The sequence below is a fragment of the Paralichthys olivaceus genome, chromosome 9 (genome assembly GCF_024713975.1).
Source record: "Paralichthys olivaceus isolate ysfri-2021 chromosome 9, ASM2471397v2, whole genome shotgun sequence".
NCBI lineage: Eukaryota > Metazoa > Chordata > Actinopteri > Pleuronectiformes > Paralichthyidae > Paralichthys > Paralichthys olivaceus.
The window spans coordinates 11,519,515-11,532,568 of record NC_091101.1 but is presented as its reverse complement, the minus strand read 5'-3'; the positions used below and the strand labels follow the sequence as shown (position 1 = coordinate 11,532,568).

At 41.3% G+C, this 13,054-nt stretch overlaps 3 protein-coding genes across 4 annotated transcripts; 2 read left to right on the top strand and 1 right to left on the bottom strand.

Moving 5' to 3' along the window:
- The first annotated feature begins 66 nt into the window (after positions 1–66).
- ddx41 (DEAD-box helicase 41) lies at positions 67–5,860 on the top strand. Its single transcript, XM_020080176.2, has 17 exons — positions 67–285; positions 1,254–1,349; positions 1,655–1,805; positions 1,908–1,982; positions 2,076–2,136; positions 2,248–2,384; positions 2,497–2,569; positions 2,649–2,802; positions 2,984–3,120; positions 3,404–3,566; positions 3,966–4,097; positions 4,229–4,300; positions 4,393–4,489; positions 4,737–4,886; positions 4,987–5,058; positions 5,197–5,307; positions 5,483–5,860. The coding sequence occupies exons 1-17, from the start codon at positions 259–261 to the stop codon at positions 5,617–5,619; spliced, it is 1,845 nt and encodes a 614-aa protein (XP_019935735.1). The 5' UTR covers positions 67–258; the 3' UTR covers positions 5,620–5,860.
- Positions 5,861–5,975: 115 nt separating this feature from the next.
- dok3 (docking protein 3) lies at positions 5,976–10,662 on the top strand. Of its 2 annotated transcripts, none has more exons than XM_069532074.1 (5): positions 5,976–6,240; positions 6,730–7,032; positions 7,313–7,403; positions 8,461–8,648; positions 9,027–10,662. In XM_069532074.1, the coding sequence occupies exons 1-5, from the start codon at positions 6,184–6,186 to the stop codon at positions 9,858–9,860; spliced, it is 1,473 nt and encodes a 490-aa protein (XP_069388175.1). In that variant the 5' UTR covers positions 5,976–6,183; the 3' UTR covers positions 9,861–10,662. The 2 variants fall into 2 exon arrangements, with proteins under 2 accessions (XP_069388175.1, XP_069388176.1); XM_069532075.1 differs by having other exon boundaries at positions 6,007–6,240; positions 7,316–7,403.
- Positions 10,663–10,730: 68 nt separating this feature from the next.
- On the bottom strand, positions 10,731–12,123 carry atoh1b (atonal bHLH transcription factor 1b). Its single transcript, XM_020079222.2, has one exon. The coding sequence runs from the start codon at positions 11,498–11,500 to the stop codon at positions 10,832–10,834; it is 669 nt and encodes a 222-aa protein (XP_019934781.1). The 5' UTR covers positions 11,501–12,123; the 3' UTR covers positions 10,731–10,831.
- Positions 12,124–13,054: the final 931 nt, after the last annotated feature.

The following is a 13,054-nucleotide window of genomic DNA, read 5'->3' as shown; positions in this document are numbered from 1 at the left end:
TTTTCTAAGATAACTTCAGTTTTCGTTTCCATGACGCTTCATTGCTCCTCCCGTTCCTGCAGCACCAGACGGAATCGCGCTTCGGACGCAGCGTCCCGATGAGGTTTGACCCTTGTAGCGATCCGTAGAGCCTCAGAACAGCTTCCGGTGTTGTTGTGTAAACGTGGATTAGCTTTATTTATTAGACTGTGATAAGACTATTCGATAAATAACTCAGTATCTCAGGTAATCAGGGAACTAAACTGTATTCTAAGGAAAATGGAAACCGAAAATAGACCCAAAAAGGTGAGTTACGCATGTTCATTCACTTTATCAAGAGGCTACACAAGCTAGCGGTAGCTAAAGTTAGCTAGCTACCCGTTGTAACATTTTGATCTGTTCTACACACAGGTTATATTTTCTATTGTGCAGGTAATTCACCAGAACAAAACCTTCCTTAAATGAAGTTGAGCTGATGGGTCTGACCGTGTGGGAGTTTTGGTCTGGGGCTGTAATTAACGTGTAAAGCTCCGCGATGAACAAGCCTCAGATCGAAGAAGACCAGACAACGTTTACCATTAAAAGAAGAAACTCTGGAAATATAACGAACTGCGTTTGTTTCAGATTTTTACATTTCTGTTCATAATGTGAATTTACAACTTAAAAGCCGAGCAGCTTAAAACAGAATGATGTATTTTCTATGGTTTCTGATTTGAACCCAAGTGTTGTGATTCAGGATTGTGTTGAAACTCGATATATAAAGGTTCGTGACTCAAGACAAGAAAACCTTTCACTGGTTAGTCTGTGTTGACAATTGGGGAAAGGAAAAGTCTTCGGTTTCATTAAAACACTTTGAGTTCGAAACATAAATGTGACTTTGTATAAATGCACCACAATCTTCACCAGAGGCAAAAAATCAGTCTTTAAACGTAAAATAAATAATGACATTTTTGTGATAATTATTAATATCGACTGATGTGAATATTCTTACATTGACATACTTTTTTTGCCATGTTGTCCAGTGAGGGACAACCTCTTACAGAAGTGTATATAAAGCTAAACAACTGTGTTTCATATGTGCTTACACCAGCGTATGACCCTGGCTTCCACACTCACATTTGATTAATGTCCCTGTATGTGCTTCTTTACCAGCTGGTGTTTGCTCCATGGTTTAGTACATGGCCTTGTTTCATTCAAAGCACTTTTTGTACTGCAGAAAGCAAAGTGTTCACCCCTGAGGGGATGCAACTGACAATGGTGATGTGTTTGTGCAGAGATCCCATGGGGAGGATGAAGGGTCTGGCTCCGAAAGATCAGAAGACGATGATTATGTTCCCTACGTTCCAGTCAAAATTAGAAAACAACAAATAGTAAGTGGTTCTGCACTCTCTTGTTTGAAACTTCATGGATGACTTGCGAATGATATAATCTGTTGGTTGATTGTTGGGGCCAGAACTGACCTTATTAGGTGGATCCAGAATTGAACATATTGAATTTCAATATGTAGTGAATACAATTTTCTTTGTCAATGACATTCTATTTGGCACATTTATTAAGGCACAAATAATAAAATAGGATTGTATTTTATTTTTTCCATATGCTTTTTGTATCAATGTCCCACACAGTTACCACATGATGGGATTAAATGCATGTTTTCTTTATATTTCTCCCACAGCTACAGAAAATGTTACGACTGCGAGGGAAGGCGGTGGACGAGGACCAAAAGGACAGCGGGGAGGATCAGAGGGATGAGGAGGAGGGTCTCGGCCCTCGCTCTAATGTCAGTCTCCTTGATCAGCATCAGCACCTCAAGGAAAAAGCAGAAGGTATCTAAGCAAGGCCTAATCTGCATTTCTAAAGTTGTCTGTTTTTAATTGTTTTCATTTTGTTTACCATGACGGCATTGGTTTTGTGATGTGTTTCTACAGCCCGAAAGGAGTCTGCTAAGGAGAAGCAGCTGAAAGAGGAAGAGAAGATTCTTGAGAGCGTTGCAGAGGGCAGAGGTAAAAAAATTATAAGACTGTCATAGTTCCTATGAATCGAATGAACTTTGACAAAACTGTTGATTCAAAATTATTTTAACTCTCCTCCCTTAGCTCTGATGTCTGTGAAGGAAATGGCCAAAGGTATCATATATGATGATCCAATAAAAACAAGGTGAGGTTTTCATAAGGGAATGCTATAAAGTAATATAATATGTGAATGTAAATATGTGTTTTGTGGGGTTTTCTTTCTCTTACCTTTCATTTTACCTGGTTATATTTTCAGCTGGAAGGCACCGCGCTACATCCTGAACATGCCAGACACCCGACATGAGCGGGTCAGGAAGAAGTTTCACATCCTGGTTGATGGAGACAGAATCCCTGCTCCAATCAAAAGCTTTAGAGAGATGAAGTTACCGCCAGGTTACAACACACTCCCTCTCCCACACATGGAAATCTTGCTTTGTCTTTCTGTATGAGGCCTTTAATGGTGAAACGTGTTCAACAACTGGCAACAAATCTTTTTTGTTTGCAGCAATTCTAAAGGGTTTGAAAAAGAAGGGCATCGTGCATCCCACACCAATTCAAATCCAAGGAATTCCCACCGTGTAAGTGGTTTATATTAAACACTGTATTTCTATGGTAAGGTTAAATACATATACCGGAACTGATCTTGTTTGTCCACAGTCTGTCAGGTCGGGACATGATTGGCATTGCTTTCACTGGATCAGGAAAGACTTTGGTTTTTACTCTGCCCATCATGATGTTTGCACTGGAGCAGGAAAAAAGACTACCCTTCTTTAAAAGAGAGGGACCTTACGGACTCATCATCTGTCCTTCAGTAAGACAAACCCGTTACACTGATAACACAAATTCATTATGGAGTCTTTTTTGTGGTCACATAAAAATCTTTTCAGTAGCGCTCTAAGCAGACGACAATTACTGTGAAAACTGTATTGTTACTTGATTTTTTTTTTTGTGACAATGCATATCGGATTTTAACTTGTGTCTTGTGACCCCAGCGAGAGTTGGCGAGACAGACGCACGGCATCATCGAGTATTACTGTAAACTGCTGGAGGAGGAGGGAGCTCCTCAGCTGCGCACTGCCCTCTGCATCGGAGGAATGTCTGTCAAGGAGCAGATGGAGGTAGTAAAACAGTAAGTAAGAGGAAAAGTCTGTGTGAAATATTTAGTGCTTGTGTTTTATTCAGAATCTGCAATTAAAAGTAGAGTTAAACAAAAGGAATGATTCATCTGCATTCAAATATTCAGCAAGGAACATTATCCAGGAAAGATTCAAGCTCTCAGTCCTGCTGTGTTAGAGACAGTACACAGACAATTTAGCATGGCCACCTTAAGACTCAGGCATTTTAATACACGAGTGGTAAATAAAGCCTTGGGTTGATTGTTCCTCTGAATCTCTGTTTCCTCCTTATTACAGTGGTGTCCACATGATGGTCGCTACCCCCGGCAGACTCATGGACTTGCTGCAGAAGAAGATGGTGAGTCTGGACATCTGTCGCTACTTGGCTCTGGACGAGGCTGACAGGATGATTGACATGGGCTTTGAGGAAGACATCAGGACAATCTTCTCCTATTTCAAGGTGAGGTCCCCCTTTTATGGCATTATCACACAATGACAGCATCTAGTTACATCAATGCAGCAGATTAATTAAACCAGCCTGGCAGTGCCCAACGGGATAATAATGGTCAGAGAGATCATTTCAAGAAGATGTTTCTGTAGGTAATTGAAAAAAGATCAGCTACATTTAGACATGAACATGCATTTCTTCTTTGCCGGTTTAGAAAAACAGCAAACAGCAAATCACCATCTAAACATGTTCATGGTTGTCCACCACGTCTGTATTACAGCTACTGCATTAAGTTGAATGTTTTGTTTTTTTTCAGACCAAACTTTGGTAAAACTTTGAGAAATGTATTCCCAGATTTGTGGGTTAATGAGGCAGGAACAGCCCTAAAATGTCTTTTTTTTTCCTTTTCAGGGACAGAGACAGACCCTGCTGTTCAGCGCCACTATGCCCAAAAAGATCCAGAATTTTGCCAAGAGTGCGCTGGTCAAACCCATCACCATTAATGTGGGTAGGGCCGGTGCTGCCAGCTTGGACGTTATCCAGGTATGTTCATCTTTCTCTCTAACACTATAGTGCCTCTCATTCAGGAGCATTTATTCCATTCAAATTAGAAATAAAACTGATGAGAAAACAGAATGAACTGGTCTTTGTGTTGTGTTTTTGTGTGTATGCAGGAAGTGGAATACGTCAAAGAGGAAGCCAAGATGGTGTACCTGCTGGAGTGCCTTCAGAAAACACCACCTCCTGTCAGTTTTATTACACTGATACATACCTGAAATACACAACCCTAACCTGTCAAAAGACACTAAATATTGTTATTGTTGTCTTGGTACGGCAGGTGCTGATATTCGCTGAGAAGAAGGCTGATGTAGATGCTATCCATGAGTATCTGCTGCTAAAAGGAGTGGAGGCGGTGGCCATCCATGGAGGAAAAGGTTTTTAACTTTATTCTAGTCATTAACATACACAGCTCACAACATCATCATAGGAGGATCATTGTATATGGAAGTTGGTTCAACCAAGCTTTACCTTCAGCTTTGATGTAGTTGCTCATCTTGACCAAAAGATGGCATCCTGCTTCCAAATGTCTCAATTCTGCCTTTTACAGAATAGAAAGAACTGCAGACACTTCCCTCACATTTTCCATTAATCTTTGTGTGCGCTGATTGTTTTTTCTTTCAGATCAAGAGGAAAGAACAAAAGCCATCGAATCTTTCAAAGAAGGAAAGAAAGACGTCTTAGTTGCCACGGACGTCGCTTCCAAAGGTCTGGATTTCCCAGCTATTCAGCACGTAGTGAACTATGACATGCCTGAGGAGATAGAGAACTATGGTAAGAGGATACATCTATGACCTTGACTCTTTAAAATCAGAAGAATTGAAGCCTTTTATTAAATAGTTTGAGCTGCTTTGTTGAAATTCTCTCATTTCAGTCCACAGAATTGGAAGAACTGGACGATCAGGCAAGACTGGTATCGCTACTACATTCATCAATAAAGGCTGCGGTGAGAGAAACTACAAAAATCTAAATTGTTTGTGTATAGACGCAGTAATTGTCAGAATATTTGCCTTGTATTAAAGTGAAATCAGGTGAAGTAAGTGACAGTACGTTATTAGTAAGTATGTTTTTCCATTCCCCATAGATGAGTCTGTGTTGATGGACCTGAAAGCCCTGCTGGTTGAAGCCAAGCAGAAAGTTCCACCTGTTCTCCAGGTTCTCCAGACAGGAGACGAGACCATGCTGGACATCGGAGGTGAGTCTGTCACACCGAATCTAGTTCTCTTCTTTCTGTCCACAGTGCTCTTCCCTAATCGCCAATTATACAGATGTACATATGTGCGATTAGAACAACCATCTCAAATTCACAGAAGCAAGCGTGGAGTGTTAGCAGACCATTTCTAATGTAGCTGATTTTTGTGTTTTCACAGGAGAGAGGGGTTGTACATTCTGCGGGGGTCTTGGTCATCGTATCACAGACTGTCCGAAGTTGGAGGTCATGCAGACCAAGCAGGTCACCAACATCGGGCGCAAAGACTACCTGGCTCATAGCTCCATGGACTTCTAAGATAATTTTTATCAGAGTTGATATGCTCAAGCTGAAAGAAACTGAAAGATGTTGGCAGTGAATATAGGAAGGAAGTGTATTTTTATCATCAGTTACCGTTATCCGCAGGTCTGTTTGATAAAACCATTTCCTTGCAGTTTCTTGCACCTTTTTTCCCCTCATTTCTTTCTTGTTGTGTATGTGTAGGCTTTGTAAGATACATTCTTGATACTGATAATTGTAAATAAAACCTTATAATGTACGGGCTGTTGATCTTTTCTGTTCTCACCAAAAGGTGTGCTGGTGGTTTTGTACGGTGAGGAAGTTGCTAAAACAAGCAGAATAATGCAAAGGGAAGTGTGACTCAAGAGAATAGCAACACACCATTTGTGTATCCCTTCTCTGGCAACAGTAACATTTCAGATGAGAGAGGTTGTTGACTGATCTGTGGTGAATGATCTCTAGCAGATGACAATGACCGCTGCCTGTGACGTAGAGGAAACTTATTCGAGTGGTTTTGGAAATGTGCTTTTAACACAGAGCAACCAGTGTTGTGCTGAAGTGTAATATTTGAAGCTTACAAGCATGAATGTCATCTTCAAGGAGGGACTGCTGTACCTGCAGGGAGTCAAGTTTGGAAAAGTAAGTATTAAGGATTTTTTCATTCAGCATATTTGTGAGAAAGAGAAGATTGTGGTTCATGTTCATTTGTGTTATTTTAAATCAAGTGGTAACTGAACAACTTGCGTGGTTTTTACAGACTGTTTAAGTCAAATGAGTAAAGGCTCAGTTGGTGATGGATATATTTGTCAGAGGTTTAAAGTCTTGATGTGGAGAATCATGTGAAGTCAGTGAATGCAAAGATGGATGTTTAACTCTGCTCAGTTCGGCTCATTAGGCTTTAGTGAATAATGCAGTGGAGTTTAAACTTTCTTTGTCCAATGAAACACAATGTTATATTTTCTATATTTAATTGAGATTAGCAGGGAGTTTAATCCAAACTGTTTCTCAAGGATTTTTAATTGATAGCAACTTATGAAGCTGTCCTATTTATATTTTACATTTTACATTATATATATTTACTTTAATTTAAACTCTTTTTTACAAACATTGTAACCTGTTATACAACAGAGAACATGGCGGAAAATATGGATGGTGCTCTACAAACCCAGTTCCACAGGGGTCGGCCGGTTGGAGCTTTATACTGTATTTGACAAAAACAATGTTGCTGACCAGAAGAGGTCCGGTTGGCAGAAGAGGCCAGACGGGAAATCTGTGCGTCTTCGCGACTGCCTCAGTGTCACCCCTGCTCCAGACGAGTCTTGCCCCAAAGGGTGCACGGCCTTCTACTTGAACACCACACAGTGCACCTACACCCTGGCCTCTACCACAAGCCAGGACTGGCTGAGTGCCCTCTGTCTTCTGGCCTTCCAGGTATAATACATGTCTCCTCTCTACACGCACAACTTTCCCCTTATCAGAGTTTGTGTTATAATTTGGGAAAGGTGGGAACAGACCTTATCCATGGTCCGAGATAGAGAGCACAATGAGGAAGTTGATGCGGTACCTGCAACTTCTGCCACTTCACTTCTCCAATTCTTGTGCTTGCACAAGCTATGCTCCTTCTTGCATCTTACCAATTTGACGTCGTAAAACGATGATAAGAGGGTGATTTACGCTCTGTTCAATATTGACCATGTTACTGTGTTTACAGAAGGATCCAGAAGAATCAGACAAAGGGGATTTGGAGAGAGGAAATGGCCTCACCATGGAGAACAATGACCTTTACTCATCATGGAAAACCAGTAAGACGGACAGCTGATCGATCATTAAACAATCAAATATAACAGTGCTAAAGTGATGCTTCAGTGGTTGTTCTTTAGTTTTATTCTTTTTAAATATTAATATTGGTTCAAATTAGAAAATAGTACGATTTGAAACAAAAAACATGATGAAACATCAATTAGTCAATCAATTCATTTATGCAGTTCAGTGCTTCACAATTGACTGATGAGCCAAGAATACACAAAATAAATAAAAATGCTTAACATTAGATATAGTTTTAAATAAGTGCAATAAATATAAGACATGAAAGTAAATAAAATGGAATCAAAACACTAACAATATTAACATACAAATAAGATGGAATATAATTTTAAACCTAGATGCATGAATATAATCTCTATAAACCATACTTGTTCAAAAGGATAAAGAGATACTTTAAAGATTTGTACACTTCAGGGTGCTGTGTGCTGATTGTTCCAGCAGCTCGAAGCACATCTTTGTATCTTATTCGTACACTGTGTATGTGACATATGGTGTAAGACTGATTGAATCTTAGAACCAATACAGAAACTGGCAATGACTTTAGAATATGACGCATCTTTGTCTGATTGTATCATTTTGACATTCAATGGGAAGGTGTTAGCAGTTTTATCTTCACAGACAATGTTTAAAATAAAACAGTCATAACTCTTGGTAGGGCTTCAGGGTTTTTTTTAGTATGAAAAAAATAAGGTTTTACTTCCCTCACCACCCACATAGTTTTTGTACAGCCACTAAAAACAAGTCACACAGGGTGCGATCAGACCGTTTAAAATTTAATTTCCTCTTTACGTTCAACTTAAATTGACTTGAGTGTATTAGCACCAGCAAGCTCAGGTTTATACACATGTACAGTAATTCTTTTGATTTCCTAATGAAGTGATTAGAAGAATATCAGCAACTTTAAACCTGCTGTTCTCTGTGTAAATTAGCCGTACATTTACTTTATATGTATTGCTGCTCAGACCTGCTCGTATGGATCGGTCTGTGCTGCTGAGATGTTAAAGGAATATTTTAATATCATCTCTTCGTGTTTAGATCCGACCCTTCCACCGAACCAGTACCAAGTGACTATCCAGAGCACAGAAGCATCCCAGAGGTGCAGACTGGCCGGAGAGTATCTGCTCTCCCCAGGAGAAGAAGCTGTGACTCTGCTCGCCTGCAACACCGGTCACGTCATCTACCGCTGGCCGTACAGACTCTTACGCAAATTTGGTCAAACTGAGGTAAAGGGCAGTTTGAATCCTTTCAATAATCAAAACCCACCTGTACAACCCTGTTATACAACATGATAATGTGATTTTAACAACAACTTTTTTCACACACCAACCACCTACTTTGGCTACTAACTAGTTGGTCTTATCTGACATGTATGAAGTACAAATTGTGAGTATTTCATTAGTAAAAAAAAAAATACTTTAGAAATAGTTATTAGAGCATCTGACCTATTCCACCCAAAGTTATGCTCTGAAGACCAACAATTCTACACTGTTAACAAACACATCTGGTTCATTCAAATACCATCACTATGAGGGACCTGATATTTTACTTCTTTAAAGCAACACAACAGCTTTTTTTCCCTATATTAATAGTTGTGTTTACAGGGTGGATTCAGCATTGAAGCCGGACGTCGCTGTCAGTCAGGAGAAGGCATGTTCATCTTCCTTTCCCCTTATGGACCTGAGATCTTTCAGGTCTTAATGGGGCAGTGCTCTGCGGGGAGGACTTCCTCCGCTGAGGCGTTCAGCATCAGCAAAAGATGGTCATGTGACCAGTCCCCTTGTACCTTCCCACCTACACCCGCTGATCCTCCAGTCTACAATCCATCAGACTCTGCCATCCACTACTCTTCCATTAATGACACCTCTGGGCTAAATCTGGTCAAACATCATCCGTCTAACAGCAAGGAGGATGTTGGAGATGTAGGTGAGGATGAGCAGCATTACTCCCTGGGCTCTGTAAGCCTGGATGTTGACCTGGACGACAACATTTACTCCAACTGGAGGAGATCCACTCCTCCTCTGATCAGAGAGGATCCTGTGACAGATGACTCGGAGTGCGTCTACTCGTACACGAAAGAAGAGGATTCTCCCTCAAACTCCCAGCTGCAGCCTTTCTCCTCACCGCTCCACCAACCTGTTCTCAAGCCTCGTCCCTGCACCCTTCCCCTGCCTGATCTCTCCACCCTCCACGTCAATCCCAGATACCAGCGTCAGCCCGCTGTGAGTATTGTCAACCAGGCAGGGTTCAATACTCAGGCACATGAGGCGGACGGCATGAAGGAGACGGAGGAGGCCATAAGCTCCCCCGCCCATGTCACCCCCTCAGAGACCCCTGGCAGTTTTAAACACAAACTGGCAGGACTCTTTGCTAAGGAGCTGGCAAAGATCCAGCCACCTCTTCCCTCCGGAGTGGGCAGCCCCTCATTTTCTCACTAGGCTATTATTTACCAGGCAGACGAGGAGGAGCAATTTTAACCATGATGAATAGTCATGAGGCGTATTTTTTTGTCTTTCAAATCTCCATCCTGAAACATTATGTGTCAATTTTTTTGCTTCCAGACTTTCATTATGTTTATCTATAGACTATAGACTGTTGTTTTATTCTGGGGCTTGTTTTTTTGAAAAACAGGATTTAATTAGTGTTGTTCTTCACTGCTGGAATGTTTGAGACGCTGCGGGTCCCTGTGACATTGCCATTAGTTGATAAGCTGAAAGAACGTGTGATTATTGGACGGTTTAATTATGGAGGAAAAAAGTGTTTCCTTTTGACAGTCAGTGAGTCACACATCATCTTTTGGGACTCACTTCCTCTAGATTGTGTTTGTTCTATTTCCTTTTTCTCAATTGCTGCATATAAGTATAACAGTTTTGCCTCATGGAGATAATAATTGTGTGGAAATTACTTTTTGCATCTAGATATTTTACTCTGCTTCACATGGTAGAGATATTGAAAAGTCACTTACTCAATGTAAAACCATGTGTTGTACATGCGATACACAAAAACAGCTGAAAATGCACACTGCTTTCTTAAAGATATCTTTATTGTAGCAAAACAATCCTTATAAAATACCCCATAGCTAAACATAAATATCAAAATAATTGTTTTTAATTTGTACAAATGTCACCAATGACACCGGAAACGTCACCAGTGATGTTCAGAGCATATAAAGTGCATTAAAAGGCCTTTGGAAGTTCATGATGGCCTCAGGAAGTAAAAAATTAAAGGTCTTAGAAAGTGTTTTTGACTTTTACCTGTACTTTTCTTTCATTTGGCTGTGCAACATCTAAGCTATAAATCATGACAGGAGAATATATGTACTTCAATCATATGATCAACATTTCTACAAGCTGTGATATTTGGTTCCCCCACAGACACTGTGTGTAAACCGCTGGTGGAGAATGTTCTGTCACTGTCTCCCACTCTGACTTTCTTCCATGTCACTGAGGTGCGAGGATTCTCCATCACTGCTGTGGGAAGAGGTCGTGGATTTATTTGACCCCCGCTCGGATGAAGGTCCGAGTATGATGAGGTGACCCAGGGAGGCAGTGTTGTCCCGCTGGGAGTGGATGAGACTCCTCATGGAGGTCTTGTCCGCTGAGCCTGGACGCGGACCCATGCACTCCGACTGAACCACGCCGACCAGGAGCTCCGACAGCTCAGTGATGTAGATCTGCGCCATTTGCAGGGTGTCATACTTGGACAGCTTCCTCTCATTCTCCAGTGAAGGGATGACACTCCTCAGCTCGTCGAACGCTTTGTTCAGGCCGTGCATCCTCCTCCTCTCCCTGGCGTTGGCTGCGACGCGCCGGTGCTTCTGGGGGCCGCAGTGGTTCATCTTGCCTCCCTCTGCTTCCCTCTCACAGTCCGTCTCTGCAGAGGACACGCACTCAGCCACTTCACTCGTCATTGGCACGAGTCTCTCCAGTGAGATGCCTGCGTCTGGAGCTCCGAGCGCGTCCCTCCTCGAGTACGCACGGACAGCGCTTGAACCAATCCAACTTTTGGAGTTGATGTGGGCCAGGCTGAAATCCTCGGGGTACTCTGGCCAGCTGGAACTCTCTGCGTTTGCGGTCATCGCTGTAAAGGGCCTGTGGTTGTGCGCTACAGGGGAAGGTCACACAGAAGACTGTGGTGGTGTCCTCGTCTCTGGAGTGGGTTGCACCGCTGCAGCATTTTATACAGCCTCCCCTCAGTCACCTTGGTGTCACTCCCATGCAGCCCACAGACAGCCTGACAGCCCTGCAGCCTCAGGAGGCAGCAGCCAATCGCACAGTCCCCTCTGACCCTGTCAAAGAACAATTAGACAATGCTGACTTTTCTTCTCCCATTGTGCTTTGTAACTCAATCACGACCTTGTTATTATCCCCACACAGCGGGGAGCCGGCAGTATTAATCATTCAAGAGCTTGGTTTATGTGTTTCTAAAGCTAAAAGATGATCTGATGAACTTATTCAGTAAAAAGACTGAGCTGCGTCTTTTGGCTTAAAGGTTCAGTGTGTAGAATTTTGTGATATCTAGTGTTGAAGTTGCATGTTGCAGCTGAACACCCCTCACCCCACCCTCTCCTTCCAAACATGAAAAAGAACCTGTGGTAGCTTCAGTTGTCATAAAAACTCAAAAGGTGTTTAGTTTGTCCAGTCTGTAAAAACATGACGGCCTCTGTAGAGAGGGACCCCTGATGTAAATAAAGTATTTAAATATAAAGGGCCTTTTCTGGGGTAAAGAAAACTACAATTCATACAATTTAGATGAAATGAACTAGTGAAAACATCCTGAGGATTATTTTACATTCAATTTCTGCCAATAGATTCACCTAAATCTTACACACTTCTCTTGAAATAGCCACAATAAGGTAACAAGTGCGCACACCAAAAATGCTTTTACACTTATTAGTACATTCAACAACTTTTAAGAATATTTCAAACATGTTGTTCTTATCTATTTTCTCCTCCCCAACTCTTATGCACACTATCGTTCAAGGCTTGAACATCATCATCATCATCATCATCATCATCATCATGATCATGGACCTCCGCCCTGCTCTCAGTTCATGGAAAAAGGACATGACCATGTTTCTCATGAGCTAAGGAGCCTGACTTCTTCATTGGGTCTCACCCTTGAAGGATTTGGCATGGGCTGAGGCTTGTTCTCAAACAAACAGTAAAAGGTGGAGGATATTTCTCAGATTATTTGCAGAAGAATAATAAAAAGAACAGGTGGGAGACCAGGCTGGAGACACACCTGTCTGTGGCGGAGCTCCATAACTGATAACTGTTGTCTGAAGGCAGTTTATGAATCATTTAGAGAGAAGCAAGCTTCAAAACATACATGATCCACAATGGAAGACATTCAACCATCCATATCATTACAGGATTATACATACAAACTTTTCATATATATTTCATACATCACTTTTTAGAATTATGACTTCCCTCATTCATAAACGCATACATCTTCTTCTGGTATGAGTCAAAATATACAAATTGGTATCCAGTATTAGTAGTAGTATATAGTACATAATCGAAATATTCCACTTTACATGAATAATATGAATACTCAATTGTTATTATAAAATATAATAATTATCATAACATTTATTTCTGTTTCATGCCAATGCAGTTGGCTCATC

Bases quoted from the DNA above. Each gene is read 5' to 3' on its own strand.
- ddx41 (XM_020080176.2), top strand. From the start codon at position 259: ATGGAAACCGAAAATAGACCCAAAAAG. The intron at 1,806-1,907 runs GTATCTAAGCAA...GTGTTTCTACAG, and splicing joins CCTCAAGGAAAAAGCAGAAG to CCCGAAAGGAGTCTGCTAAG. The intron at 2,570-2,648 runs GTAAGTGGTTTA...GTTTGTCCACAG, and splicing joins ATCCAAGGAATTCCCACCGT to TCTGTCAGGTCGGGACATGA.
- dok3 (XM_069532074.1), top strand. From the start codon at position 6,184: ATGAATGTCATCTTCAAGGAGGGACTGCTGTACCTGCAGGGAGTCAAG. The intron at 6,241-6,729 runs GTAAGTATTAAG...GTTATACAACAG, and splicing joins AGGGAGTCAAGTTTGGAAAA to AGAACATGGCGGAAAATATG. The intron at 7,033-7,312 runs GTATAATACATG...CTGTGTTTACAG, and splicing joins TCTGTCTTCTGGCCTTCCAG to AAGGATCCAGAAGAATCAGA.
- atoh1b (XM_020079222.2), bottom strand. From the start codon at position 11,500: ATGACCGCAAACGCAGAGAGTTCCAGCTGGCCAGAGTACCCCGAGGAT.